The 26384-nt window shown below is 39.6% G+C and overlaps 2 protein-coding genes across 3 annotated transcripts in view; both read left to right on the top strand.

Annotated features, from left to right (window-relative positions):
* LOC115370521 (protein-tyrosine kinase 2-beta-like) overlaps positions 1 to 15717 on the top strand; it is a 38952-nt gene extending 23235 nt beyond the window's left edge. For both annotated transcript variants that reach the window (XM_030067558.1, XM_030067550.1), the window contains 14 exons: positions 509 to 609; positions 4049 to 4164; positions 6984 to 7084; positions 7301 to 7390; positions 7876 to 8080; positions 8337 to 8442; positions 8855 to 8902; positions 10352 to 10477; positions 10611 to 10646; positions 12091 to 12118; positions 12533 to 12573; positions 12770 to 12904; positions 14519 to 14599; positions 15262 to 15717. In XM_030067558.1, the coding sequence (XP_029923418.1) occupies positions 509 to 609; positions 4049 to 4164; positions 6984 to 7084; positions 7301 to 7390; positions 7876 to 8080; positions 8337 to 8442; positions 8855 to 8902; positions 10352 to 10477; positions 10611 to 10646; positions 12091 to 12118; positions 12533 to 12573; positions 12770 to 12904; positions 14519 to 14599; positions 15262 to 15495 (1448 nt within the window). In that variant the 3' untranslated portion in view covers positions 15496 to 15717. The remainder of the gene's footprint in view (positions 1 to 508; positions 610 to 4048; positions 4165 to 6983; positions 7085 to 7300; positions 7391 to 7875; positions 8081 to 8336; positions 8443 to 8854; positions 8903 to 10351; positions 10478 to 10610; positions 10647 to 12090; positions 12119 to 12532; positions 12574 to 12769; positions 12905 to 14518; positions 14600 to 15261) is intronic.
* Positions 15718 to 18208: 2491 nt separating this feature from the next.
* On the top strand, positions 18209 to 25578 carry LOC115370550 (inosine-uridine preferring nucleoside hydrolase-like). Its single transcript, XM_030067600.1, has 8 exons — positions 18209 to 18256; positions 19354 to 19544; positions 20047 to 20226; positions 21412 to 21523; positions 21662 to 21798; positions 23477 to 23554; positions 23915 to 24031; positions 25210 to 25578. Exons 1-8 carry the CDS (start codon positions 18229 to 18231, stop codon positions 25360 to 25362), a joined length of 996 nt encoding a protein of 331 aa, XP_029923460.1. The 5' UTR covers positions 18209 to 18228; the 3' UTR covers positions 25363 to 25578.
* Positions 25579 to 26384: the final 806 nt, after the last annotated feature.

Genomic DNA, 26384 nt, shown 5'->3' with positions numbered 1-26384 from the left:
TTGCTCCTTGCCTTTTTCCTCATGTTTTTGAAAGAAATCAGATGAATCTGCTCAGGAGTTCAAATCTGCTAAAAGAGTTCATTCGAGATGGATATTAAGGCAGCCTTGAAGGTGCACCATGCAAAGTGGCTGACTGATGTAAGGACCATTTAGACTCAGCTGACAGAAAACATAGAATAAAAATGTGATGTATCAGGCTGACAGTGAGGACCAGACAGTCTCACTCAACCTTCAAATTTAGTCCCTATTCCACTTTTTTGTCCGTTCAGTTCTCATTGTGGATCTGGTGATCAGAGCTTTATAGACTCAACTAAGAAATTTCATGCTGATGACACATTTTTTTCTCAGTTGAGTCCAAAGGGTCCTCATTTCAGTGCAGGTTTTCCTAGTGCACCTTAAAGCCAAAGGCCATAAATTGTGATATTTTAACAGATGACATGAATGGATCCAGCAGTAGTCTACTTTATAACTAATATTGCTGTGATCTTGCTTTCTCGGTCTGTTCCAGTGCTGATGAAGAGTTTGGATCATCCTCACATTGTGCGTCTAATTGGGGTCATTGAGGTCGATCCTGTCTGGATCGTCATGGAGCTCTATGAACATGGAGAGGTGTGTTTGAATGGGTTTGCGTAACACTTTTACCGTAACCATCATTAAAGTCCCCATGAAATGACCTCACATGACTTCTGCTTCCTGTAAAACAGAGCATCTTAAATAGTGACATCATCCTGCACTAGTAGGTGTGAATTAAAATTTCAACTAATAAAACCCTCAGAAATCTTTGAAAATCCTCTCTCATAAACCTGTCCCTTCAAAATAAAACTGTGTTTCTCTCCCAAACTGAGATCCTGTTGGTTTGCACTTGATCCTTCCCTGCACCATGCACTCCTACCTGAATCAACATGAAATACATCACATAAAGAAAGTAAGAGTCCATTTCATGGGGTCATTAACACATGGTAAAATTCATGGTTAATTAAACTATGGTTAATAGTTATTTACAGTTAACAAACAATGAAATTGTAACTAATGCATGGTAAATAGTTAGTAAATGCATTATAGTGCATCTTTAAACAATATTTGGATGGTCTTTATAAAGTTGGATATTTTTAAATAAGCTGTTGAAGCTCTGAACTTCTAACTGCAACTTTTCAATAGCCATCAAAATAACATTTATAGACAGTTCACAAACCACTAACAAAGTGTTATAATACCATAAAACAAATAATTAATATAGTATTAAATAGTCTACTACCAAATAGTCTACTGTGTAATAAGTAATTATCAATTATCATTTCATTGATTGTTAACTGTAAAATTCCTGTTAACTACAGTATAATTAACTACCATTGTACTAATTACTAACTACTACATGCTAATTACTTTAGCCCTTATCAGAGGGAGACCAAGACACCAAAATCATATGAGTGCTGATCTAGAATCAGTTTTGTATTAGTAAAGTCTTGGTAGGCTGTATCTGCATATCCAGAGACAGATTATCATCAGATTATCATCATCTACGTATCATCTGACCATTCAACCAATCACCCTTGGTAACTTTCTGACCATGTGTGTCACAGTTTCTTTCTTTCACACATGTGTTCATGTGAAATTTACAGTCAGGCCTAATCTGAGCTGCTTTTCTGGGAAATTGTCCTGATTGAATGTTGTCTGTGATAAATAACCTGCAAGGATTATTCTGGTGCAATCGCAGCAGTGTCAATTGTGCGTAGTTCACTGTAAACCTTACATTGTATCCTACATTAGTAAAAGTATTCATCCTTTGGACCAAATCAAACTATTTAAATTGCCAGGTGAATGTATAGCTATTCATGAGACAGTAAAGCACTTCTCAACTGTCAATGAAGTTGAGTTTTCTGCAGAGCTGTGACAGTGCCTTTACAATAGCTGTTGACAGCCCTGCTTATTACCTTATGACCTCGTTTTTAGGTCTGTTTAATGTCATAGTGCACCCTTCAACCATTTTCCTGTTCTGTTTTTAGTATGTCCGCTTGACGTCCATGGCAAGTCATTTTAACATTTTTCTGTAATTATCTACCTAGTCGAAAACATTTCAGATATCCACAATGACATTCTTCCTATCCACAGCTCTCATTTCAGATATACTACTACTCATAATTCCAGTTAAAGATATCTTTAAAGTTTTGACTAGTCAGAATGATAACATTGATATCTTCATGAAAAGTCATAGTGACTAATAAAAATGATGTTGATGCCTGTAATGTTAATTCCAGTGAGTCAAACTTAGCTATTAAATGTTAAATGGCTCACCATATATGATCATTTTGAAAACTCATCTCAGGAAACTAAATGGAGAGAAGCAACCCACACATCTCTAAAACTGGTAAAATTCTAATCAGATATTAGCCACTTTAGCAAATAAGATATAAAACATTATAGTTAGTAAATATATTAGCAAATACACTACTCACAAAAAGTTAGGGATATTCGGCTTTCGGGTGAAATTTCAGGATGAACCTAAAATGCATTCTAACCTTTACAGGTGAACTTAATGTGACCTTCTGTAAACTTTTGAATGCACATGTCCCACTGTTCAGTGTTTCAGTACCTTTTGCACAAGTTGCTGTTCTCTAACAAGGAGCTTAACGGCAAAATTCACAACAGGTGTTTGATCCATGAATCGACCAATAAATTTCCTGGTTCAATTAGAATTGGTATTTAAACAGTCCTCCTCATCATGCTGTTCACATTTTGACATCATGAGACCAAGACGACACCTAACAATTGATCAGCAGCACCTCGCCATGGCGAGGCTTCAAACAGGATGTTCTCAGACGGAAGTGGCCACTGAGCTTAGAGTGTCACAGAGTGTCATCAGCAGGTTGCAACAGAGATACAGAGAGACTGGAAGAGTCACAGAAAGGCATAGAAGTGGACGTCCTTTGGCCACATCCCACACTGATGACCGCTTCATTGTGAACAGTGCCCTGTGGAACCGGATCATGAATGCCACTCAACTCCAGGCACGTTTAAGGGAGGTGAGAGGCACCCAAGTGTCACGTCAGACCATTCAAAACCGTTTACATCAGCATGGTCTGAGTGCTAGACGACCTGCAAGGGTACCTGACCACACCACCAGGCACAGGTGTCATTGTCTTGCATGGGCCAGGCAGCATTTACGCTGGACGAGGGACCAGTGGGCCTCAGTGCTGTTCTCTGATGAAAGCCGATTCATGTTGAGCAGAGATGATGGCCGCCAACGATGTTGGAGACGTCAAGGAGAGCGCTATGGATCAGCCACTGTTGTCACCAGATGAGCCTTTGGTGGTGGTGGTGTTACTGTGTGGGCAGGTGTGTCTGGTCAGTACAGAACTGCCCTACACTTTGTGACAAGCCCATACTACCTGAATAACATCATTAATCCAGTCATTGTACCCCTGCATGAACAACACAGGCCTAATTTCATCTTCATGGACGACAATGCTCCAGCTCATCGAGGTCGTATCATTAGGGAACGGCTGCTGGAGACTGGGGTACCTCAAATGGAGTGGCCTGCACTTTCTCCAGACCTGAATCCCATAGAAAACCTATGGGATCAGCTGAGTCGCCGTGTAGAGGCTCGGAGCTCTGTACCCCAGAACCTCAATGTCCTGAGGGCCGCCCTTCAAGAAGAGTGGGATGCCATGCCTCAGCAGACAATAAGTCGACTTGTGAACAGCATGAGACGTCGTTGTCAAGCTGTAATTGATGCTCAAGGGCACATGACAAGTTATTGAGACATTGACATTTTTTGTTGTGGTATATCCACCACTGTTGTTGGCTTTTGTTTCAAGAAATTGTTTGAGATGAGGAAATCACCAGTGCATGCTTCTACTTAAATGGCCTACTTTCATGATATAATATCACTGTAGCGTGAACTTTTTACATTTTCCGTAAATTTCACCCGTAAGCCAAATATCCCTAACTTTTTGTGAGTAGTGTATGTGTCTCAAAATATCTTGAACAAAACATGAAACTACCAGATTTATGTTGCTTATGCTAAATGCTTGATTTTGTCTCATGACAGCTGGGGAAATATTTGGTGGAGCAGCAGTACACAATGAGTGTTGCAACGTTAGTCCTGTACTGCCTGCAGATCTGCAGAGCCATGGCTTACCTGGAGGGACTTAACATGGTGCACAGGTATCTCACACACACACACACACACACACACACACACACACACACACACACAGAAAAGAGTGAGCGAAAGCAGCACATTTTTCACATGAGCAGGAAGTGCCTCTTTCCTTTACTTTGATATCAGCACCATTGCTCTCTCATTTTGGACATATGTCTTTGTGTTTCATTTGAACAGCTGTGCATCTCAAAACAGAAACAAGACACTCAGTAAAAATTCTTCCTTATCGAAGGCATTTTTTGTTTTGTTTTGACTCTGCACAAAAGAGAAGTGATGGTGTATATTTTAATTAAGTAGAAGTATTGTGAATGGTGTGCTTTTCTTTGCCTGTTTAACTCATGGTGGTTATCACTACTCATGCAAACTTACTCAATTCTTCTTTTGTTTATTCTAAATGTAAAACATATCACTTCCAGTGCAGCAGAAAACAAAAAAGCTACCAGATACCATTTGTTTAGAAAACTAAGTGGAAAAGCTTTCATAAACTGGATATACTGTAGGTGTCCTATTGATAAGAAAAATAATTTTCTATCCAAATGCTAACTAAACTAAGAAACTAAGAAAAAATGCACAGGCCTGATGCATACATAAAGTATACATCATGTGATAAAATCTGATTAGTGCTGTGAGAGAATGCTAAATATGCTTGCTACTCTTTCCCAGGTTTTTCCCAATATCGCAGATTGGTCACAGCAGACCACGTGTCAGTGTCGCGTGGTTAGGTTTAAGCATGAAAACCACATGGTTAAGGTTAGGGAAAAGTTAGATTTAAGCAAAAGAAACACATAGGTTAGGGAAAGGCTAGGTTTAGGCATAAAAAAAAACACTTGGTTAAGGTTAGTGAAACACTAGGTTTAGGCATTAAAACCTCTCATGCTTGAATGTCCTCTGGCTTACACGCCCACCATCCTTTCCATCCGCCTCCCTTCACAGACTTTGTCACTCTTCATACTTCCTCACCATTCGCTGCGTCTCATATTGAGGCCTAAGACTGTCTTTGGATTTTAATGGGTGCCTTTTGTGTCAGTATCAGATGCAGAAGGGTGTGACCAAGCCGCAGTATTAGATGCCGTGGGAATCAGAATGGGCTTCTTTGTGTAGTGATGGCTAGTAATTTTAACATGTAATTACTTTAAATGTGTGTGTATATGCAAATTAAAGGACCAGTGATTTTGAGTGTTTGGCATATTTACTACAATTTTCCTACATTTTACATTGCAACAAATCATTTTGCAAATCATGAAGGGGGTACTAAAGATTTCAAAAGGTATAATCAAAATTGCTTGATTTTTAAAAATAATGTGTGAGTTCTAAAATATGACTGCTTGCTTTGGGGGAAGATTAGCAGAAATATGGCATTTTTACATTATGTAGATATTAGGCTAAATAGGAAAAATCACTGGTATGGCACTTTAAAGACCATTCACCCTGTTAGGGTGAAGAATAGTTCAGCCTCACACACAGCTACACCACTAGACTTATTCTGAAGCTTCATTTTGTCTTGTTGGACCACGTGACAGTTAAAAACAGAGTGTGATTGTTGAGAGATCCAAAAATGGCAGAAATCTTTTCTAGAGAGTGAATATGACAGTGCAGCTCACTTCCTCATTTTGGTCAGCACACTACTCAGCAGGCATCTGACAGCTGGCAATGTGTAGGAGGTAACTATAAGTCTAACCCCTTGAATTCACATGATCCCAACTCAAAGGGCACAAGAGTTTCACAGTTATGTTATGGTAAAATTCATATCAAAAAAGCTCCAGAAATTGTTTTGAACTGATATCAGAATGCTATTTGGATCCAGATTTCACACAATGGCAATAGGTCTGACTTTTTGGTGCTTTATCTTCTATTGTTTGTAAGATGTGCACTAAGGTGTATATACACTGTGGCTTATCATATCATCAATAAATCAGTGGCACCACATTTATATAAGTAGTGATATTAACATCTATTTATTGTCAAAGTTTCAGCTTGGTGTATGAAAGGAAGAAGAGTGTTACTGTATAATGAGGCAAAGCTAGGTCTTTCAGCACCACAATGCAAGTTTTTATTGATTTATTTTTTTATGTATTCATTTATTAAACATGGACAACTGTCTCCCTTAGTACTAATTCTCACCCCAGGTCTGTGTGCACATGAGCATAGGTGCAACATACAAAATAATATTTACATAAGATTCTATCCTGAAATCTGTGCAACAACCAGACCCCATTCACTTCAACTATTTAGATAGTTTATTGTATATTAATTATATTGTATTGTTTTCTTAAATGCAATCTTTCTTATTTTCCATTTCTATTTCTTATAATTTCACTTATGCTTATGATATAGTCTTCTCTTGAGAATTTTAGCAACTGCAATTGACCCAATTTTCCCTCGGGGATCACAAAAGTATTTCTGATTCTGATATGATTCTTATTTTGATTCTAGTTTTTTATGTACTGTTGTGCTACAGCTATTTTAATTTAGGCCATATACTTCCTTGTGGATGCTTGACTCATGTCTTTCTGCTGTTGAATTAGATATAGCAACTGAGATGGGTTACTCTACAAACTGTGTTGCTGTTGTTGTTTTGAGATTTTATATTTGTTACACTATTGTTACTTTTTGTCCAGCATCATTATATGGATTTTTACTTTTTGTTGTCTGATGCATGGAAGCTTTTGTGATGTGGATCCCAGGAAGAGTAACCATTATAACAGCTAATTGTAACAGTGAAGAAATACCTAACTCTCTCTCTCTCTCTCTCTCTCTCTCTCTCTCTCTCTCTCTCTCTCTCTCTCTCTCTCTCTCTCTCTCTCCTGTCTCTGTTCTGCAGAGATATTGCAGTGAGAAATGTCTTAGTGGCATCTCCAGAGTGTGTCAAGCTGGGTGACTTTGGCCTCTCTCGCTACGTTGAGGAAGAAGAGTATTACAAGGGTACACACATACACACACACACACACACACACACACACACGCACACACACACATTCACAGGCACCCTTTACAAAGTGCTTTAACAGTCAAACCAAATCAAATGTCATGTTCATAATTCATAACATCAGTTGACACACGGCCAAAGAAGAATGCACCACAGGGAAAAATGATGTGATAATAGGATGAAGACATCAGCTCTGTGTATTTTTCCTGCAGCCTCTGTTAGCCGATTACCGATCAAATGGATGGCACCTGAATCAATCAACTTCAGACGTTTCACCACGGCTAGTGATGTCTGGATGTTTGGTGAGAAATACTCTTGTTTACAAGCATTTACATACTGTTTGTGTGTTGCGGGACATCATGGAATTCTGAGCGGTGTAGTCCAGACAGGGAAAGTCTGGGGATTTAATGATTTCTCTGCAGAAGTGCAGAGAGTATTCTGCAGAGTGTATTCTCCAATTTGTTTTAATGATTCATTGCATTCATTCTCATTAGCATATACCTCATCAACCGCTAGTCCCAGAAAAATGTCTTTACAACTCAAAAGACAAGACACATAGAACATACGGCATTACAAGATAAAAAAAAAAGATGCTATAACAAATATCATTGTGAGAAATTTGCCAGGTACATAAAAAAATGGCAGGACATGTTGAACAATATGAGCAATAATAAATAGAGCGTCAGGCCAGTGTCACTGTTAATCAAAAGAGTTGCAACCTGAGAAAGATATTATTAGTGATTGTTGTTGGTGACATTTTGTGTGTGTGTGTGTGTTGTTCCACCAGGTGTGTGTGTGTGGGAGGTTCTGTCACTGGCCCAGCAGCCATTCTTCTGGCTGGAGAACGGACAGGTGGTCAACGAGTTGGAGTTGGGCGTTCGACTCCCCAAGCCGCAGCTCTGCCCCCCCAACCTCTACTCTATGCTCACACACTGCTGGGCCTATGAGCCACACCGCCGGCCCACCTTCAGCCAGCTGGTCTGCTCGCTGTGGTATACACACACACACACACACACACACACACACTGTCCCTAATTCTAACATTAACCTTAACCAGAAAGCCAGATTTTGTTTTTGTAGTTGTGAGGACCAGCCAAAATGTCCTAACTTCCCAAAAAAGTCCCCACTCTGTTGGTTAAAAATGCATTCTGGTCCTCTCTAAGTAGCATTTACAAGTATACACTAACACACACACACACACAGTTTGTTACACACGGGTTGTCAGTGTTTCCATTACTGGTTTTATAGTGACATTCACAAAATGGAGATCGAGCAGGAGGTGGACAACAGACGCGACAGATCACGCTCCATCCCTCGCCACTTTGACTCCGACACCACAGAGCCTCCACCCAAGGTAGTGCCGCTATACATGAACACACACACATTATCTACCATAGCAGCAATTCTGCATGTGTAGCATAAAATTTACAAAATATATACACTCTGCAAATATTTTCCCAAAGCAAACAGTTGTATTTTAAAACGCCCATATCATTTTTCTTCACTTTTATCCAGCCATTGGTTTCCATACTACCATATGATACATTTCATATAGATACATACTATATGACACACTGCGATATGAAAATGAGCTTTGAGAGACTTCAAACTTTCTTTAAACCAGATGGAAAATTTGTATATTTAGAAACTACCTATACAGAGCCAAAGACTTCTAATATAGCTGCAGGAGGGTCTGCTATATCACCTGAAAGTCCTTTATAGAGTTAAGTCCACTCTTTCATTAACCCTCCCCTTTTCCCCCAAAGCCATCCAGACTACAAGGCAGTACCCTTCGTCGAGGTGTGCAAATGCAGGTACCACACACACACACACACACACACACACACACACACACACACTTGAGTGTTTGTTTATGAACAAACACTCAAGTGTCCTCTGCATACATGATTTGTCATAGTTGGTAGATATAGATCTACCACCCCTCTTTGGTTTTCTGTTTTCTGAGTAACACCTTCAAAATTTTGTCTGTGTCGACATTAAAAAAATTAATATTTTGTGTCTGTGGTGGTTGACTCACAAAATGCTGACCAGTATGGCAGCCACAGTGTGAACACAGCATGAGTAAGCATAATGTGGGAGTGAGGTGACAAATAGTGCTCCTCCATCTTCAGTTCATTCATGAATAAATCTCGTTATTTTATCCTTGAAACAAAACAATCAATCATGAATAATTAGCTGCATGAACTTCACCAGAACTGCTGGCTTTGAACCAAAACGATTTGTTCTCAATGAAAAATAAAAGAAAAATTGCTGCAAATAAACAGTTGCAACTATCAAGTTCCTGTTTTATTCACTTATTTTTTTCTTTATTTGTGTCTTTCTTTTGATATAGTTTGAGTTTGTGAAGGTGCTTTCTGTATTATAATTAGAGCTGTTCAATACTGATACCAATATAGGAAATGCCTCCAATAAAGCCTAAAATGCTGGTTCAGGTGTGGGTGAGTCCATGAGTCTATGCACCGATCCGATACTGCATAGCTTATTATTTGTTATTAACTTATTTTGAAACTTCAAGCCTTGTACACAGTTATTGCTATGCAGTGGTATCTCCGATTTTCTTCTTCATTTTTTAATCCCATTGTGGCTGTGTTTGCACTGAAAGTCAACAGATCTGACACACGAGAAACACTGTAAAAACACTGCAAAAAATGTAAGAGTAAATCATTAAAACAGGATACTTCACCTGACTTTTCATCACTGACAAGTAAAACAGCCATCACTGTTTCTAAGGTCAGTGGACAGCAAGCAGTTATAAAAAAAATAAATAATAATAATAAATCAGCAATTGGGCAATATTTTACACTGGAAAGTTCCTCCACTAATTAGGCTGTGTCCAGTATGCAAAGCTTTAGATTCAGTGACAGTACATCCACACAGGGTTAACAGTACACAGCTGTTAACTTTTTTTTTTTTTTTAATGAAATGGTATCGGATTGGTATTCTTTATCGATTGATACTCAAGTTCAGGTATCGGAATCAGTATTTGGAAGGGGGAAAAAATGGTATTTGAAATATTTCTAATTGTAATCCTCGATTTCAGTGAAGAACTGATACTGTCCAGTTGAAGCTTTAACAAGCAAACTCTAACAAGCATAGAATAGAAAATGAGAATTTTTTGTTTTGTATTTGGATCATAGATGTCGGCCTGAAAATACTCTTGTCAAACTCTTGCACGACTGGTATCATCAAATTTAATTTAATGTGTTGACATTCTGTATGTTTGTGTGTGACTGTGTGTGTAGGGAGGATACACAGACACCAGACCAGCATGGGAGATAGAGAGAGAGCGAGTGGAGGACACCTTACAAAGACAAAGACGAGAGATGATAAAGGATAAAGAGTGGCTGGAGCAAGAGGAGAGACAAATGGTGAGAGATCACAGACATGCACACACACACACTCACACACACATACATGCACACACGCACACATCCTGAATGTGAATATTTTGCAGAGCATAATTTAAACTTCAATTGTGACTGAAATTGTGTTTTTCTGTAGGATCCTGTCGTGCAGCAGGATTCAAACCACATCAAGGTCAGTACTTGTGCAAGTTTCAGTGCTATTGGAAGCACTGTGTTCAAGCTTAGTTTCTGTTAGCATTACAACTGATACTCAGTATTTACACATTTCAAACAATGCAACTGTCACTGCCAACATACTTCCATGTGTCCTTTACGGTGGCATGGATGTTAAGCAATAAGTCCACTAGAGGGGAGCACAGAGTCAAAAGTTTCTGACAGCAAACATGGCAGCAGTGGAGGAGGTTGTAATAATGGACCTGCTACAAAAAGGTGAGGCGGCACTGTAAACGGCAGTGGACTGAGAAGTAATAGGCACATCACAACAAGAGGATGGAGAATTTTTTATGTAACATTATCGATGAGAGAGAAATTCCTTTGTCATGTCTCACTCAGAGACCGGTCTTTCTTGAACTACTGGCTACACTGCCCCACAATTTCCAATGGTACTGCTCCATTTCATTCATAGCGTCCTGAAAACATGCACGAATACAGACAAAACACAGTACAGACAGAGGGCTCTGTCCGTATCTGTATCTCTGCTTAACCTTAATGTTTAGGTGTGGTCTCTGTGACTTCCTGTGGCTGAAGGAGATCATGCCAAGTTGAACCTTAAGTGAGAGTGAAATCCTTAAAAATAAAACTTAAAGGTAAAACGGTAAACCCAGTTAAAAACTGTGATTTTCTTATTTAATATTACTCTTCCATCCTTCTTTGACAGTGCCCAAAAGTTACTAAACATGATAAAGATAAAGAGTTGTACCAGCTGCATTTTCTACTCTAATCCATTCCAGCAGGGCTGGGTGGACTGGGTGAGCTTCATTGTCTGGACCCTGTTAAGACCAAGCAGCTGTTAAGCAAAATGAAAATATCACACTTGTTAGGACTGAAAGAGCTACAGCTCTTTCTAGAACTACAACAATATGTTAGTTAATGTTTTCCCAGCTAAAATTGCTGTAGCGCTCACTGCTAAAAACCTCCCCTGCAAAACTGATCGTTTGACTCAGTCCTCCAACAGCCTCTGTCTCACAATATAAAAGATGTATTCTACACCCAATAATGATGATATTAAAAAAAAAAAAAAAACATTTAAATGAAAAATTATTTAACTTAGAATCCTTTTAACAGTGGAGAGTGAGTGCTTTGTCCACAGAAAGTTGAAGTCAGTAGTGATGTGTGAACAGCCCAGCCACCTCCACCCAACATGCTTAGCCACAGTTTAATTCATTACCCAGAAATCTATAATCAAGTCCTCACAGTAAACCTAAATTATAAAAATCAGGTACCTCTCACCACCATCCAGCGCTGCCAGTGTGCACATTTGGCTTGTGCAGCTTCAGTCGTAGATTTGTTTTAATTTTAAAGTTGAATGCATCCAATGTGAAAACCTGTCAAACTGATGAATTCCCAGTTAAAGTTTGCACACCTTTTGTCTCTTTCTCTCTCTCTGCTGTTTGCAGCCGTCCAAGCAAGAAAACGATGAGTTCAGTGAGTTTATTTTGTCTTTTTTATTCTATTCCTTGTTTGTGAAGCATTGGTAAGTGCCACATAAATAAAGCTATTATTATTAGTTTATCTCTACATACCAGTGTTTGTATCAACATATTTTTATTTTCATCACATTATAAAAGGTTCATGGGAACAGCAAAATTCCAAAAATGTAAATTTATCAAAAATGTTTTTGCCCTCGCTTCAGGTGGTTTCTGCCTTTTTCAAAAGTTAAAGTGCAAAATGTGAGATGGAAACTTTTTTTTGTATTATGATGATGTAGTGAGGAGCTGGGGAGCAATTTCTCTTTCAGACAACAAACACGACAGCGGAGGGAGTCATTTTGGGCTTGAAATAAATCTCCATCCATAACATTTTGGATGGAAATTCAGCTTATCTCTCCCTCTCTCTCAGATCCTCCAGAGAAGCCTCCCAAGCCAACCACAGACACACAGGTAAAAAACAAACACACATACACACAAAAAAAAAACCCTCTCAAAAATTCGGAACAGTCATGTGCTCACAAAAATATTGTAATTTTAGGTTACTGATCCTCATAAAGCTGTCATTTTGGCATGGCTACAACATTGTACTGGATACATAATGCTTTTTGACAGAAACCAACAGTCAGGTGTTGTCGTTGTTTTGCAGCCTCGGCCCACAGCGGAGCTGGACAGATCTGATGACAAGGTTTACACTGGAGTCATGGCGATGGTCAAGGAAGTGGTCCGACTCAAGAACGATGTCAACACACTGCCCCCCTCTGAGTATCCCAACGCTGTCAAAGTAGGGCACTGCTGTGTTTGTGTGTTATAGCTTGAATAGACCCTTTCCAGCCACATTGACATGAAATAGCAGGTAGACACAGTTGTTACAAATGACATAAATTAAGGTTCTGTTCCATTAAAGTGTAGCAGAGTCGATCCAGTGAGCCAGCATGAACAATACATGGGGCTACTCCAGAAACTAAAATGAGTTTGTTAATCCAGAGTTAAGGGAAACCTAGGATTTTCCATTCCAAGAAGCAAGATTAGATCACCATGGTAACTTACACTCTGAAGCTATAACATGTTCACAGCTTGAACTAACCTTACCTAACTAAACTAAGTTTCTGGTCAGAAAATACCTGTCAAGGACATGGCATGCTTTTTTGGTAATATACAGTGAAGCCCATATTATTATTCACAGTAATCAGTTTCTTAGGCCTTGTTCAGACTGCCAGCCAAAAAATGTCTTTTGCATCAATCGTAACACGACACACAGCGATGATGTCAAATTCATAATGACGGAAGTGCCTCAGAGTAGCCGAGCAGAATCCACGCTGAACAACAAGACAACAACAGAACAACAAGACGCTGAAATAAATTGCCTGCTGGCACTTTGGGGAGTGGCTGTACATTTCTCCTGCTTCTGCACTGAAAAGCGGCATCATCAGCATACATAGTTACTGACGCTGATGTTACCACAGCAACCCATGCAAATAGGTTGGTGATGTCTGGACACACAAATCCTATCTGATCACTGGCAAATACAGTGGAGACAGTCTGCCTTAAAGATCTGATTTGAGAAACAAATACAGTTTGCCTGCAGTTTAAACAAAGCCTTAGTTGCAAATTGTTATAAAATGTGTTTTTCTTACTTGGCGAGAAAGTGAGAACTGGTTTCTCTCAACTATGTCCTTATATTTCAAACTGCTGACAAATTTGTTTGTTTTTTTGCCCGTCAGATTTCAACTGAAAAGGAGAACAAATCTTGTGTTAAACTGTTGAAATGAATGAACGGACTTGGTGAAGCATTTTTCATCAACCCTTTTGCAGCTGCTGTCTTGTTTCTTTTTTTTTTTCTTAGGATATACTGATAATCCACATAGGATTGCATTAAAACTTCCAATTAAAGTGGCATGGAATATGACACTCTGGATTTCTTGTTGTAATGAATCCCTTCATTTGTGCTTCATTGATGCTGGCTTTTTAAGTTCACCGTGAACACGTCTTGCTTAGGTTCAGCCATATCAGAAATGACTGAACTTACTGCAATCAGCTGTTCTGGAACCACTGAGGAAGCCAAGTCTGGCTGAACCAACCCGGAGTTCACGGTTTTTGTTAAAGTTTGTGAAATCTGCCTTCTGAAATATCCCTCAGGTCCCTGGCTCTGTTAGACCTTAATAGAACAGAACTTTACCTTACTAGTCTACCTGCTATTCATATCAAATGGCTGCTGTGAAAAAAGGTCTTTAGATGGACTATTATTATTATTTAATGTTATTTATGTTTTCATAGAGGTTTTAGGGATGGGAGGTTTTATTCTCATACATTGTGTTAAAATGTTGTTTGCTCCCATGACATAATGAGATAATGTTTCCATCCTTTACCCGTCTCTCCCTCCATCCTCCACTCTCAGACGGTGGGTTTCACCCTTCGCAGTCTGATTCAAAGCGTCGACGAGATCCTTCCTTCCCTGCACAACTCCATCAGGACAGAGGTAGGCCTCCTCTTCCTTCTAACTCATTCTCCCTCATTCTTCTTGCCTTTCATTTGTCACACAACTTTTTTTCTCTCCCTCTTTCTCTCTTCCTCTCTCCTCCAGCTTGTCTCATAGTATAGATGCTTAAATCTTGGGAAATGTTTAAATCTTGAAAACTTTTTTTTCAAGATTTAGTGTGCTTCCACTTGATGTGAATATTGTTTACACTTTTATTGTTCTATTGGTTTAGTGCCCTCTTGTGGCCAAGTACAAAGCCTAAATTATGGGGTGGAATATAAAATATAATTCCAGTTGATTATATGAGAGTCAATCCATGTTGGTCTGTTGCTTTGCTCAAGTGCCTTAGTTTTCTCTATGTCGTTCTTGTCTGCATTACCTAAAGAATTTAATAATGATATAAATGGAGAAAAGGAAGACAATCTCAGTGTCTTAGTGAGGCTGGAATCACACAAAATTTGAGATTTTTACTTGATATAAGACTAAAACCAATCGATTTTCAAATTTCAATAAGTGCATCAAAAATGACACACTTATTGACTATTTTTGAATTTTGAGTCGATCTCTTGGCTTAACAGGCTTATTATCTTTTAAATGCATCACAATGCACTTGTGAAATGTTACCGCACTTATGTGATACAATTTCTTGTGCTTTATTTCAGATCGAGGGGACTGAGAGGCTGCTAAACAAGGATTTAGGGGAGCTGATCAATAAGATGCGGCTGGCCCAGCAGAATTCAGTGACTTCTCTGAAGGAGGAGTGCCAGCGGCAGATGCTGGCGGCTGCCCACACACTGGCACTCGACTCAAAGAATCTTCTGGATGCTGTGGACCAGGCCCGTGTCAGGGCCAACCTGGCCAAGCCGAGGCCAGAGTCACCACACGACACTGTCTAACCATGAATGACAAGCGAGCTAAAATGCCAAACAAGTTTGTCTTTTTATAAGTGCACACTGATAGGAAACTAGAATAATGGCACTCAGTTGAGTGCACACCTCCGCCAACGCTATGCAGTTATCAAGATACCGGTATGCCATTTTCACATCATTTAGATGACCGAAGGAAACTTTTATTCTTACTTTCCATGCTTTTGAGTCAAAGTCATGTTTTTGGTTTAATAAATTCAAACATTAAACAGTTATGTATGTGTGATTGTTTCTGTTGCTTTACTTAAGCACCTTTTGTGATAGGCCACGCCCACCACCACTCCATTTTTGACAATCCACAGAAAAGGTAAATCAGTTCTTCCTTGCACCATGATTACTCTTTCCCTAAAGTTTTGTGCAAGTTTTGTGGAGGTAATTATCACCACATGCCCAAATTGCCCCAAGATGTGGATGTATTCGTGAATGTGTTTGTTTGTCTGTCTGCTCTGGCATGGACTAGTGACCTGGGTGTTCCCCTGCCTTCTGCCCGATGAGCACTGGGATAGCCTTCAGCAACCTTAACTAAGATAAGTGGTTTGGAAAATGAATGAATGAATGAGAATCCATCTTGCAAAATCACTTCAAATAGGGTCTGCAGGTTACTGAGGGTTGGCTTGGGGGTCCAGAACATGAAAACGTTTGAAAACCCAGCACAGTGAATCCATACCTCTCAAATTGGACACGAATGCAAGGTTTTTGCATTCCAAACAAAAGGTCACTCAGCATGTCTCATAATGTCAAACATTTTTTTAATTGCATAAAAAGACACCAGCAGCTGTCTAGGATTATTGTAACCACTTGCCTCATCTCATTTATTAATTATACTGACGCGTAGGCATCATTCTTGCCAGAAGATGGAGCTCTTTCCACAAAAACAATCTTCCTTTCCTCTCTCACTGAACTTTCCTCACCAGGTTATGTGGCTGAAGATACTGGAAGGAGTCAGCAAGATAAAAATATGTCTTGCACGTAAGATTATTTATGGTTTGGTGCCCATGTATTTTAATCATGTAATACCCAGGGCAATACCCATATTTATGAATATCACCACTCATGAAATGCTTCTTGTCCTATCAAATCACTCTGTCAGAACTAACTCTTGTATGATTCCATTGAAGCAGACATGGGAAAAGGGCAGCCTGGGGCTTCTGAAAAGTCCGGTGTTTTTCCAGTGGAACAACTACACCTTTGCAGTTCCCATATCTTCTGTCTTAAGCACTGGTCCAGCCGAACACCCCCAACACTGACCAGACCGCCACTTTTCCAACTGAGAAACTATCCTACCTGATTCTGCCCAGCACAACCTCAAATGCCGGTTGGCTAGAAAGCAGCTGTCTAATGAATAAATACACAAACTGTCAAGCTGACCACTTTTTGACTATCCTCCACCTGCCTGCACATTCAAACATTCAAGTTCAAGATCAGGTTCGGGTTGATCTATGCACCACAGCGCAAGGTCCAACCCTCTCACACCCACAGTTAAATAATAACAGTTACATAATCTGATCCTGAACCAGTGTGATTGGGTCGAGCCTGCCAGGGTTCAGGTTGAGAATTACACACTCTGGTGTTCATACATTTACATTTTCCTACATAAATAGTATTAACAATGAGTTTCAATTTTTGATGTGTTTGGACAAAAAATGGATCAGAGGCCTGACAGCCTTTGACTTTTCAGAATATTTGTCTCTAACAGGTGCCACATGCATCTGCTGTGTCCATGCCATTGCAGCAATCTGAAACTATTTACCCACAATAGACTATTTCTTCAATGCAATATACTGTATGGCAGGGGTCTTAAGGCTTTCAGACAGATCTACATCATCAGTAAACACCTGCTTATTGTGCTTCGCAACAGTGGAATAGAATTAAAAGAAGAGTTAAGGTATTTCTTCAGATTTTGTATGACAACATTATTTAGTAGAAGAAGTTACTAATGATGAGGCTTGATTGAGCAAGGATGCCTCATTTTGTTAAATGCCTCCACTCGTCTCTCCTGGTGTCTGCGCCACGCCTCCTCGTCACGAGGGGAGGAGGCAAGGGAAGGAATCGAGGACGTACGTCTGAGAAATGAGGAAGGTCGTATGCTGCTCTGTGAAATGCTGAACTGCTCTGAGCAGGTGTGGGGTCGTGGATCACCTGACAGGGAACACCGCCCCTTCATCAGCAATCACTGGCCTATTCATTTCTCACACAACTATCACAGAGCCACAATAATTGCTCTGGTAATACAGACTGCTGATTTGTCAGTGGCATGGGGGACCTTGAATGACCTTGAATTCACATAAACATATGTTGATAGCAATCTGCATTAATTTGTATTTTCTTTAGAAAACCAGCTAGTGGGGAGTGACAACAGGTTACGGGGAAGAGTGAGATATGGAGTCCGAGCGAGCTATGGGGGCAGATGTAACACACCTCTCCAACCTGTAATCACAAATACTGTGACTAGACCATTAACATAACATGGCATCCCCCTCATGCATATAGAAAAAAAGTCAAATTCCTCTTTGGATCTATCGGTGTGTGTGCATGGAAATGCTCTGTTTTTAAAAGGGAACATAAATACTTCCTGGTTCTTCCACTCTAAAGTGCCACAACCGGACGGATGTTTTTAAGCCACTCCTCTGTTTCTGATGGTTTTTAAAAGCCTAAGGTCTGGGTGCTTTGCAGCAGCTCGCCTCTCAACCAAGACAGTAACACATGGAGCAAGTGCAGACCAAGTCAACAGGTAAGGATTTTCTACCTTTTCACTGTTTTGGGAGGGTTACTTTAAACGTACTGCGTTAAAAATAGAGATTATCCGTAACTGTTAGATATAACCATTAGAACACAATGTTATAAACAATGTTTTAAAAGGGAAATAAGGATTTTTTTTAAGAAGCTTTTTAAAAGTTATTGGTAATTTCTACATTACCAATTTATACTAAGTATATGTGACAATACCAAACCTCAGTTTTACTAATCAGAATACATGGCAAATATTTATTATGGCATTTGCCAGTCAAGAAATTCCTTATTTAGGCTGCAGGTCTGTGTCATCCAGTGTGTGTAATGTGTGAATATTTATATTTTTTTGCCTCAGATTTTTGCCTCAGATGAGCTCAAATGTTTTGGGATTTTTTTTCCCTCTTCATCAGTTGTGCGCCCTTATCCAGATGTAGCACTCACTAAACGAGTAGTGGCATCCAATGCCATCTGTTTTTCCTGTTGCTCTATATTCACTATTGAAATATGACAGCTCTGGGTTCTGCACCCTAAAGGATTTCAGCTCCCCGGTCATACGTACCTCTTTCGTGCCATTACATTGGCACACAAACACACACACACACACACAGATAGAGGATATTATATAACCTCTACTGTTTATGTGTCCCTGACTGTCTGTATTGCACAATAAAAATAAATATATTTCAAGTCATTTTGTGCTCTATTCAACAGTACATTCATTTCAGAGCCGTAGAGGTGTTTTTTTTTGTTTTTTTTTTGGTTGTTGTTGTTATTAATGTTTGCAGTCTGGTGCTCTATCCTCATTTGACTTTTTGAGCATTCCTGACTTGTCACAACTCAGTCAGGTTCTGTGTGTGGTTTGGGTGGAGCCCTGCAGACTCATGTCCCTTTATGAGGAGCGGCAGGACATTTACCTGGGCTAATTTCAATCAAGTGGAAAGTGTTTTCAGTTTACAAGGATTGTGGAATAAGAACACAGGTGTAAACAATCCTGTGTATCATATAATATCATGAATCCCTTGTACACTTTGCTTCGGACCTTTCTTTAGAGTAAATTTAGGAAGATACTGATGAATGAGGCCCTTTGTTTGCTTTTAGTGACAGGTAAGATGAAGAAGAAGTTGCTGATTGATGTGGATCCAGGAGTGGACGATGCTCAGGCCATCATGGTGGCCCTTGCTGCCCCCAATGTGGAGATCCTAGGGATTACTTGTTGCCATGGTAACACACCCCTGGAAAATGTCTGCAAGAACACACTGCGCATCCTGAAAGTCTGCAACAGACTGGATGTAAGTTTGCTGCTGTATTGTTCATGATGAACCATGCACTGGGTAAGATTAGGGAAAGGCTGTAGAAGGCTGTAGAAAATGAGTGGAAGTCAATGTAATGTCCTCAGAAAGATAAAAAAAAAAAAAAAAAAAAACTGTGTGTGTCTGTTTACGTTTGTGGAGAAAAGACAGTGAATATGAATCCATATTTGAATGCTAAATTTCCTCTCTCTTGGTATTTTGTTCATGGTACCAGTGCATCTTATCCCTCTTGTCATGTGCAAACCTTACAAGTGCAAATCTTGCTATTTGGTTTTAACTTTATGAAGTATTGCATGTTCCTCTATGGGTTCAGGAAATTCTGTCATCCTTAGGTTTATGAGAACCTTTCAAAAGCCAGTTGCATAAACTCAGCAACACGTGATGATCAAGCTGAAATCCATTCTTAGCTCCTAGACACCCCTCTTTTTGGAAATACAACACAATGACCAAAATTGAACCTAAACCCATCCTGAACCACCAGATTCCAGTGTACCGTGGCTGTGCAGCACCCCTGCTGGCCCGCAAAATCCATGCCAGTGATTTCCACGGGAAGGACGGCCTTGGCGACGCCCCAGATCCAGACGCTCCAGGCCTGGAGCTGCTGCAGGAGGAGGGAGCTGTGATGGCCATGATCAGGACGGTCAAAGAGAACCCTGGGGAGGTGGGACCAACTGAGGGTTTGTGAGGGGAGAAAAGACATTCGGTTATGCATTCATGTATTCCACCTTTAATTTCCAGCAAGAGACATTTGGTTTACTGGCAAGTCAAGAACAATGTTTTTGAGCTGATGATCCAATGTTGTAATAAGCATCCACCCTTCTGAAATATCCTTGAGCAACACATTGATTCTCCTTTTCTTTTTTTTTTTTCTTTTTTTTTTTTTTTGGTTGTTGTTTTTAATGTTTGCAGTCTGGTGCTCTATCCTCATTTGACTTTTTGGGCATTCCTGACTTGTCACAACTCAGTCAGGTTCTGTGTGTGGTTTGGGTGGAGCCCTGCAGACTCATGTCCCTTCAGTGACTGTGTAAATCCCTATTTCAACACATTTTGGCACTAGATAGATGGCAAAGAACATTTTTGAATGTAAGTTATTGACATTTTTCAGATCTAACCAACATGGAGCCCCCTAATATGAAAAACTAAACATTGCTAGGGACAGGTTCCAGCAAGTACAGCCCTGGCTGTTCCAGTTTCACTAGGTGTTGACGTGAATCTTTCTTAGAAACAGAAATCACATATCTTGCCTTTTGTGCATTTTTACCATACTGCATACCACCACTAGGGGGCAAGGCTTAGAGAGCGGTATCTCACTCACTGACTTACTGATTTAGAGGCCTTTTCAACCAAGGAGGAACTGGTTTCATTCTGGTTTGCAAACCTAACTTTTAGCTGTTCTCATCATCAAAGAACCTAGTGAAAAGTGGCACTGGATGTGGTAATATGGAGAAAAATTATGAACTTCTTGATCCTGTGGTGGGTTTTAGACCAGCAAACCAGCAGACTTGGAATCAGTGGCCAGAGACTAGGCGATGCCTCTGTAAAAAATGGTTCCACTCCAAACTGGTACAAACACAGGATGGTTTACTAGTTCACTACTGTACTTTGGTTCCAGGAATCCTGAACAGAGCCAGTTCAAGAACCAGATTTGTGGGATTGTTGATTTACTGAATCACTGGCTTTCTGACTTACTGATTTTTTTCTCGTAAATAAGATAGTGGAGCCTCCTAGTGGCAACACTAAACATTGCTAGTGACAGGTCCAACGGGCACAGAGATGTGCAATGCTACATGGAGGTGTACATAGCTGCCAAACTTTAAATTTTAAATGCTACGCTCTCTTTCTCTAGGTGATTCTGGTAGCTACAGCCCCTCTCACCAACCTGGCCGTGGCAGTAAAACTGGACCCCACCTTCCCTGAGAAACTTAAGGGGCTGTACATCATGGGTGGCAACACTGACTGTATGTTGTGTGTCATGCATTTCAAATTCTGATTTGTGATTCAACTGTATTTAATTCACCAGTTTGGCTGTGTCCGTCAATTTTACTCACATGTTACTGCAATGATTTCTGAGGAAGAACTAATGTGTGTGTGTTTAGCCAGGGGTAACACCACAGTGTGTGGAGAGTTTAACTTTGTAGCGGATCCTGAGGCTGCATACATCGTGTTAAACCAGTACCATTGTCCCACCTACATTGCCCCCTGGGAGTTTAGCTGCAGGAATGCTCTGCCATGGGTAAGACTGACAAAACGCCTTTTTCCACAAGCGTTAATTACACCTCACAATTCATTCCAGTTTGAAGCCTAGAGGACTACTCAGACATGTGACAGGCTTGGCTCTTTGCTCAACCTCCCTAATATGTAATAGGAGAATTGACACCAAAATTATCTCTGTGTCTGTGATGGATAGCTATACATGATTGTAGGCACATACCACTATCCAAAGACAGGACTTTTGCTATACTGAAATGAGCAGTGGCTTTTACTTTAAGGCCTGCAAATTCATAATAGAACTCGATTTTGTAGAGTGGTGTGTCAGTGCTACTAAAGCAGAAATCTTTTCTCAGGACAGAGGTGCTTGTCAACCAAAATCCAAATGTTAAAAAGTGATTCATATAATGAGAGAACAGCAGCTCCCAAGAATGAACTGCAACAGTTTCTTGAACTTATATGGGGTCAAAAAACGGCCCATCCATACAGCAGTCAAAAACCAGCCCAAAAAACAGGTTTTGAAATGTTTGATTATTATAGGCCAACATGCATTATTTTGCTCCTCTAACCAGATTAACAAAGGCCCTGTCGTATTGCAGTTCATTCTTAGAAGTAATACATGAAATCACTTTTTAACTCCATGGATTCATAACTTCGGCAAACAAAATTCCAACAAATCAACAGCGGGAAGAACTTACAACATGGATGGCTGCGTTGGTCCATCTGTCCTTTCAATATTTAACTCCAAGACAACATTTCTTGAAATATTTGGGAAATGCGGTGAGCACATTTATGCTCCCCAGAGGATGAAACTTGTCAGTTCTGGTGACCTCGTGGACTTTCCTTTAGTGCCACCCTTAGGTCAAAATGCCAACTTTGCACACAGGATATCACAAAATGTAATTTAGATTGGCATGATATGTGATAAGAGCATTCATAATCCCCAAAGGATGATTCCTCTGTCTAGCACCACCCTTAGACCAAACATTTGAATTGCAAACAACATAACTCTAAATGTAACTGACGGATTACCAAGTTATTTGCTGAGCATATTCATGCTTCCCTAGGAATGAACCCTATCAATTTTGGTGCAATCATCACCTTTCCTCTAGCACCTCCTGTAGGCCCAAGTGTCAAATGACCTATCTCGGAATCTATTGGTGTGACTTGGTGAGAACATTCACACTCTGCAGTGGATGAATCCTGTCAGTTTTGGTGACCTCATGACCTTTTCTTTAGAGCCACCCTCAGGCTAAAATGTACAACCCCCACTCTCCCACTACATAGCGGCAGATTCCCCGTGCTTGTTGCACGAACAATTCCCTAATCAAGCCTGGCAAGTTTAGATGTGTCATTACAATTAACTGACTATGGTTAGAGCTGCAGTTCTGCAACCTCTCATTCATTAATGTTAGGATAATGCTAGTTGCCTTTGATGACTGCATAATTAGCATGTGCATCAGACACTCTCTGCCAGGGACACAGAAAATATTTGGTGGCCTTCTCCTTACTTATTTTCTTGACAATGGGTTAAAATCTGGGGGAAAAAACACACCTTTTCTTCAATATATGGCTTAATACAAATAACTATAGTTATTGTCTATGTAAAGTTCCCCAAAACAATGATTTGATCCGTTTGGATTTGACTTGATGACAAGTTCATACACATTTTACTCACTGTACTTTTCTTTTCCTCTCTTCAGTCTTTCTGTGACACCTGGTTGGCCCAAAAGACCGAAAAGGCTCGCTTTATGGAAAAGATTTTTCATTACACTAGGAAGGTAAGAGTGTGCAGATGAGTATGAAGTGACATTTTAGAAAGTAAATATCAGTGTTTGGACCTAGAATTCCACCCTATTGTATTTTACAATGCACATTAAAAAACTCTACGTTGTAAATTACATTGCATTTCGGTAAAGTATTCCATTAGTAAAATTGCCTGATACATTCCCTGAAAATGTACATACTCATACATATACCTCTGTAATGCTCCAAAATGTTAACCACAAAAGTACTGAATGCATTTTTGCACTTTTGCACTATAGCATGTTCTAATTATAACTACAATGTGCTTATAATGTCATGTGATCCACCATAAGCATCATGTCTGTATATCTTCTCATTTTGCTTTGTTATTGCAGGTCAGCCAGACAGAGGAGAATATTAAAGAGATGGAAGGAAATTCTGGTTTCAATTCCTGTGACACATATGCAATGGCTGCTGCCATTGACGACACATTTGTGACAGAGAGTGAAGAGGTAAAGATCTATGGCCTTAGCCCTTTAGTTCTTTCTTTGACAGTAATACAAATACTACTAATACAGTTATCCAAACACTGTACTTTTTAAAGAGAGGCACTTAAGGTACCATTTTGATTCAGGAAACAAAAGCACAAAACGAGGACAAAGTCAAAATGATACAATAGTTTCTCAAGGTGCTTAGTAGTTATTTGAGTATTCATGAACTAAGTTCTAAAAGGAGAATAAGCATAATTGTAATGTCCTGTTGCAGTAACAGTATACACCCTCAGTGGTGTTGCAATTTTAACTGGCTCCTGATTGAGAAAGGTCAACAACTGCTCTTGTTGAATTTTAACTCCTTTTTGTCATGCTTACAGGCAGGGGCTAAGAATGGCTGTTTCGCTCAGTCCATCTATTTAATACTTTAATGCATGACAACACCTTTAGCATAGGACACACTGGACCAATCTTTACCAAGGGAAAGGACATAATGCTAAGATGAGCTTTTTGTAGTACATTTTTGGAACACGCCATCACATAATTATGGAGCTGAGTGTCAGTGCATTTGGATTCCTTATGAAACTCTCCTTGACCACATGATGTTTCTCATGGCGGTGAAGAAAAGACATAGGATATCATTTTTTTGATGAACCCCCTCCTGTAGTGCCATCCTGAGGCTCTCAAATGTCAATTTTGCACACAAGATAGCATTAAATGTGATCATGGGCTTGCCATATTTGTTGGTGAACGCATCCATGCTCCCCAAACAAAGATTCCCTTTTCATTGTGGTGACCCTATGACCTTTCCTCTAGCGCCACCCTCAGGCCAAACATTTGACTTGTACACAGTCATAATATACTGTATCTCTAAATGAAATGCACAGTTTGCCAAGTAATTCACTGAGCATCCTCCTGCTCCCCAAAGGATTAACCCTGTCAACTTTGGTGAACTCATGACCTTTCTTCTTGTGCCACCATCAAAAGTAATGTAATGCCCGCAATTCCCAAAACAAGGCAGGCAAGTTTAGATGCAAAATGAACTGCCCCTACATACAGCTGCTATGAGGTATTGTTTTCTCATTTTTGGACAACGATTACTTAATGCTGTTTTATTCCTGCATAACTGTCCCAACATATCATAAGAGTCTTTTCAAATAAACATCATCTTCTTGCATCTTGATCTCCTCCTTCTCCAGGTTGCAGTGACAGTGGAGCTGGAGGGGCGCTACACCCGAGGCATGATGGTACTGGATCCTGTGGAGATGCTCAAAAAGCAGCACAAGGTCAACATCATGAAGACGGTGGACCTGGAAAAGCTCAAGAAGATGCTGATGGACTCACTGAAGTAGCTTAAAATTGTCATGAGCAAACAGGATGAATTTGGGTCCATGAAAATGTATAGTATTTGCTATTATAAACAATGCAGCATTTTTTGTAAGGTTTGGTTATTGCACAAACGTGATGTAGAGTTTGTATTGGTTTGACAAAGATGTAGTACACTCTGAAATAGCCCTCTCATGAAATAAAATGCGACACATACTCATGTCATCAAGTGTTGAATTCCCTGACAGGAGCAATTAAGAAAAAACAGAAATATTGTGCTTGTGTCCTATGGGTGTCCTATGGAATCCAATTTCAATTTCAATTTCAATTTTATTTATTTATATAGCCCAGAATCACAAATTACAACTTTGTCCCAAAGGGCTTATGTTCCCACAGGGATTCCATAGGACAAAATCCTAAAAAAGTTTGGGGAACCCTGATTTAATATTGTGCTTGGACTAAGATTTTAAGCAAATTAGGTAAATTAGGTAAATTTTTGCAGTCAACCAGACGTGGTGGCAGGTTAAATGAAATAGCCAACAGTTCTGTGGTGTGAAAACAAAACACTTCTTTGGCCACAACTGTGATTATATGCTTACAAGAAAAATTATAGTTCGACGGCATACTTTTGCTATTACAGTGGTAGACAATGCATTTGTGAAATATTGCATTAACAAATCACTCTTAAGTCTTCAGGTGCAATTTCTTTTAGTACAGTCACAGCCAAAATAACTAAACAAATCCTAAAAAAGCCATTAAAAACTTCAAATTGATTGGTTCCATAAAAATACATAAGAAATTTTGAGTATTGGGTCATTTTGGTACCAGTGATGAAGGTCGTTCTTTGTATTAAAAGACACAATTTTTGTTGCCAAGCTTGGTGTCTATATAAAGCAGCACATTTGAAAGTTCTTCAGACACAAAAATGGCTAAAACAAGGAACCTAACACAGGAAACACGCCTGAAGATAAAGATTACACTGTCAAGAATTTAGTTTTGTTAGTTTTTCTTGTAAACAATAAACAAAAAAATATATAATTTGTATTTG

Source organism: Myripristis murdjan, chromosome 2, assembly GCF_902150065.1.
Source record: "Myripristis murdjan chromosome 2, fMyrMur1.1, whole genome shotgun sequence".
Classification (NCBI taxonomy): domain Eukaryota; kingdom Metazoa; phylum Chordata; class Actinopteri; order Holocentriformes; family Holocentridae; genus Myripristis; species Myripristis murdjan.
This window is presented reverse-complemented; position numbering and strand designations above follow the sequence as displayed.

Excerpts from the sequence above, each read along its gene's own strand:
- LOC115370550 (XM_030067600.1), top strand. The coding sequence starts at position 18,229 with ATGGAGCAAGTGCAGACCAAGTCAACAG. Across the intron at positions 18,257-19,353 it reads AGTGCAGACCAAGTCAACAG|TGACAGGTAAGATGAAGAAG; the intron begins GTAAGGATTTTC and ends GTTTGCTTTTAG. Across the intron at positions 21,799-23,476 it reads GCAGGAATGCTCTGCCATGG|TCTTTCTGTGACACCTGGTT; the intron begins GTAAGACTGACA and ends TCCTCTCTTCAG.